The 2,863-nt window shown below is 49.8% G+C and overlaps 1 protein-coding gene across 2 annotated transcripts in view; it reads right to left on the reverse strand.

Annotated features, from left to right (window-relative positions):
- Positions 1-2,863, reverse strand: part of PI4KA (phosphatidylinositol 4-kinase alpha) — a 158,908-nt gene that overhangs the window by 14,079 nt on the left and 141,966 nt on the right. For both annotated transcript variants that reach the window (XM_017882573.1, XM_017882572.1), the window contains one exon: positions 633-753. In XM_017882573.1, coding sequence (XP_017738062.1) covers positions 633-753 — 121 coding nt within the window. The remainder of the gene's footprint in view (positions 1-632; positions 754-2,863) is intronic.

The following is a 2,863-nucleotide window of genomic DNA, read 5'->3' on the forward strand; positions in this document are numbered from 1 at the left end:
CCGAGTAGCTGGGACTACAGGCGCCCGCCACCTCGCCCGGCTAGTTTTTTGTATTTTTTAGTAGAGACGGGGTTTCACCGTGTTAGCCAGGATGGTCTCGATCTCCTGACCTCGTGATCCGCCCGTCTCAGTCTCCCAAAGTGCTGGGATTACAGGCTTGAGCCACCGCACCCGGCCTTTCTGTGTTAATTTCTAATCCTCGTTAACACTGACAGCTAATGCTCACATGAACCAGCGCTCTTTGAGGACCTCAATACTCATTTCTGACAGTGCAAGGGTCCCGAGGGTGTGCTATTTGGGAACCGCTGCCCTGGGCTGGCGGACCCTTCCTCACACAGTCACAGTTGTGTTGAGCATGGAGACTCTGGAGAAGCAGCCATTGGAGCAGAAGGGTCTCACTCGCACTTGGGAGTGCAGGCTGGCATTGGACAGCAGGTTAGCAAAGGTGACATGAAGGAAGGTTTCTGCTCCCATGTGTGCTGAAAGGTGAGAAGTGCCCTAGCAAAGGGTAGGAGTGGAGGGGTCGGTGAGCTGTGGCAGTGCAGGCTGGGGAGAGGCCTGTGGGCTGTAGAAGGTGCCTGGCAGTGCACTCAAGACAGGAAGTGAGGCCCGTTGGAGGACAAAATACTCACGGTCTTTCTGGTGGCCTTCTTCGTCTAGATAAATGTTAGTCTTCATGTTCCAGATGAACTGGTGCGCCAGAAGCTGGGATTTAGACGCTGCCCACAGAATATACTCCCGCACATAGCCCATCTGCAGGAGAGCAAGGTCCCTGTCAGCCAGGCTCGGAGGGCCCTCTCCAAGAGGAAGGCCTTGTCAGTAGCTGCTGACTCCCGGCATTTGGGAGGCCAGGCAAGAGTGAGGCCCAGTGGTTCTAGTGGTGTGGCCAAGCTCTCCAGGATTGGTGGTGAGTCCAGCCAGTGGCCAGGTCAAGTTCCAGCCAGCTGGTGGCTGGGACCTGAGGGGCATGGGTGCAAAACGGGCTTCAGTCAACCTTTGTCTCCTCTGTGTCTTCCCATGGGTTTGAGAAGCACAACTCTCAAACCAATTTCTGGGGTTGTCAAGTACGAGAAAAAGCAGGCTGGGTACTAAAAACTCACTTGTCAGCTGGTTGTTTAGAACAATGTTCCAAAGTGACAGACAGGTTCCAGAAACATGCAGATACACCTCCTTCACAAGTTGACACATTGATATGATTAGGCTTTGTGTCCCCACCCAAATCTCATCTTGAATTGTAATCCTCAGGTGTTGAGGAAGAGACCTGGTGGGAGGTGATTGGATCAGGGGGGCGGTTCCCCCATGCTGATCTCATGACAGTGAGTGAGTTCTCAGAAGATCTGATGGTCTTATAAATGTTTGACAGTTCCTCCTACATACACACTTTCTTTTGCTTGCTGCCAGGTAAGATGGACCTACTTCCCTTTCTACCATGATTCTGTTTCCTGAGGCCTCCCTAGCCATGTGGAACTGTGAGTCAATTAAGCCTCCTTTCTTTATAAATAAACCAGTCTCGGGAAGTTCTTTTTATTGAGACATAGTCTCACTCTGTCACCCAGGCTGGAGTGCAGTGGCGCCATCTCAGCTCACTGCAACCTCCACCTCCCAGGTTCAAGCGATTCTCCTGCCTCAGCCTCCTGAGTAGCTGGGATTACAGATGCACGCCACCATGTCTGGCTAATTTTTGTATTTTTAGTAGAGACAGGGTTTCGCCATGTTGGTCAGGCTGGTCTTGAACTCCTCACTTCAAGTGATCACCCGCCTTGGCCTCCCAAAGTGCGGGAATTACAGGCGTGAGCCACTGCACTCGGCCAGGAAGTTCTTTATAGCAGTGTGAAAATGGACTAATATACACATCTATGGTCACCAACCTAAGGATCTCTCCTCCTCTTCCTTCTTGGTCATTTTCCGCCACTCACAGTAGTAACTCCAGTTTTTTTTTCTTTTTTTGAGACGGAGTCTCGTTCTGTTGCCCTGGAGTGCAGTGGCGTGATCTTGGCTCACTGCAAGCTCCACCTCCCGGGTTCACGCCATTCTCCTGCCTCAGCCTCCCCAGTAGCTGGGGCTACAGGCGCCCGCCACCACGCCCGGCTAATTTTTTTGTATTTTTAGTAGAGACGGGGGTTTCACCATGTTCGCCAGGATGGTCTCGAACTCCTGACCTCATGATCTGCCGGCCTTGGCCTCCCAAAGTGCTGGGATTACAGGAGTGAGCCACCGCGCCCAGCCCAGTTTTCTTTTAATTAAACATTTGTTTTGTTTGTTCCTAGAGCCGTAAGTTTCAAAACTCCAGTTTTAATTCCATGTCCTAGGTTTAAAAAGGTGAGTTAGCCTTTCTGGGTAGCCTCCTGGAGTCTATGGACACTGATCTGGTGAAGTATCCCTTGGATGGACATTTGTGACCTGGGTAAGGGGGGGTGGTCTTACCACAGAGGCAGAAGTCCTCGCTTTGGGTTTCTCAATTCTAACCCAGAAAATAGATCTAAAGATAAACTATGAATGTTCAATGTGTAGTGCTTTTTAAATATGTTTGTTTTATAATTATGTAAACAATGACAGAGTTCCAAAGTCAAAATTATTAAATAGGGTACATATCTGTTACTTCCATCCTGATCTCTCCCTCTTTGGCCATTTTTATTAACTTTTGATTTACTATTCCCTTTTTTTTTTGTTTTTGTTTTTTTTTTTGGTCGGTTTTTTTTTTTTTTTTTTTGTGAGATGGAGTCTCTCTCTGTTGCCCAGGCTAGAGTGCAGTGGTGCATCTCAGGTCGCTGCAAGCTCTGCCTCCTGGGTTCACGCCATTCTCCTGCCTCAGTCTCCCGAGTAGCTGGGACTACAGGCGCCCGCCACCTCGCCCGGCTAATTT

The sequence above is a fragment of the Rhinopithecus bieti genome, unplaced genomic scaffold, assembly GCF_001698545.2.
Source record: "Rhinopithecus bieti isolate Rb0 unplaced genomic scaffold, ASM169854v2 scaffold_13317, whole genome shotgun sequence".
Lineage (NCBI taxonomy): Eukaryota > Metazoa > Chordata > Mammalia > Primates > Cercopithecidae > Rhinopithecus > Rhinopithecus bieti.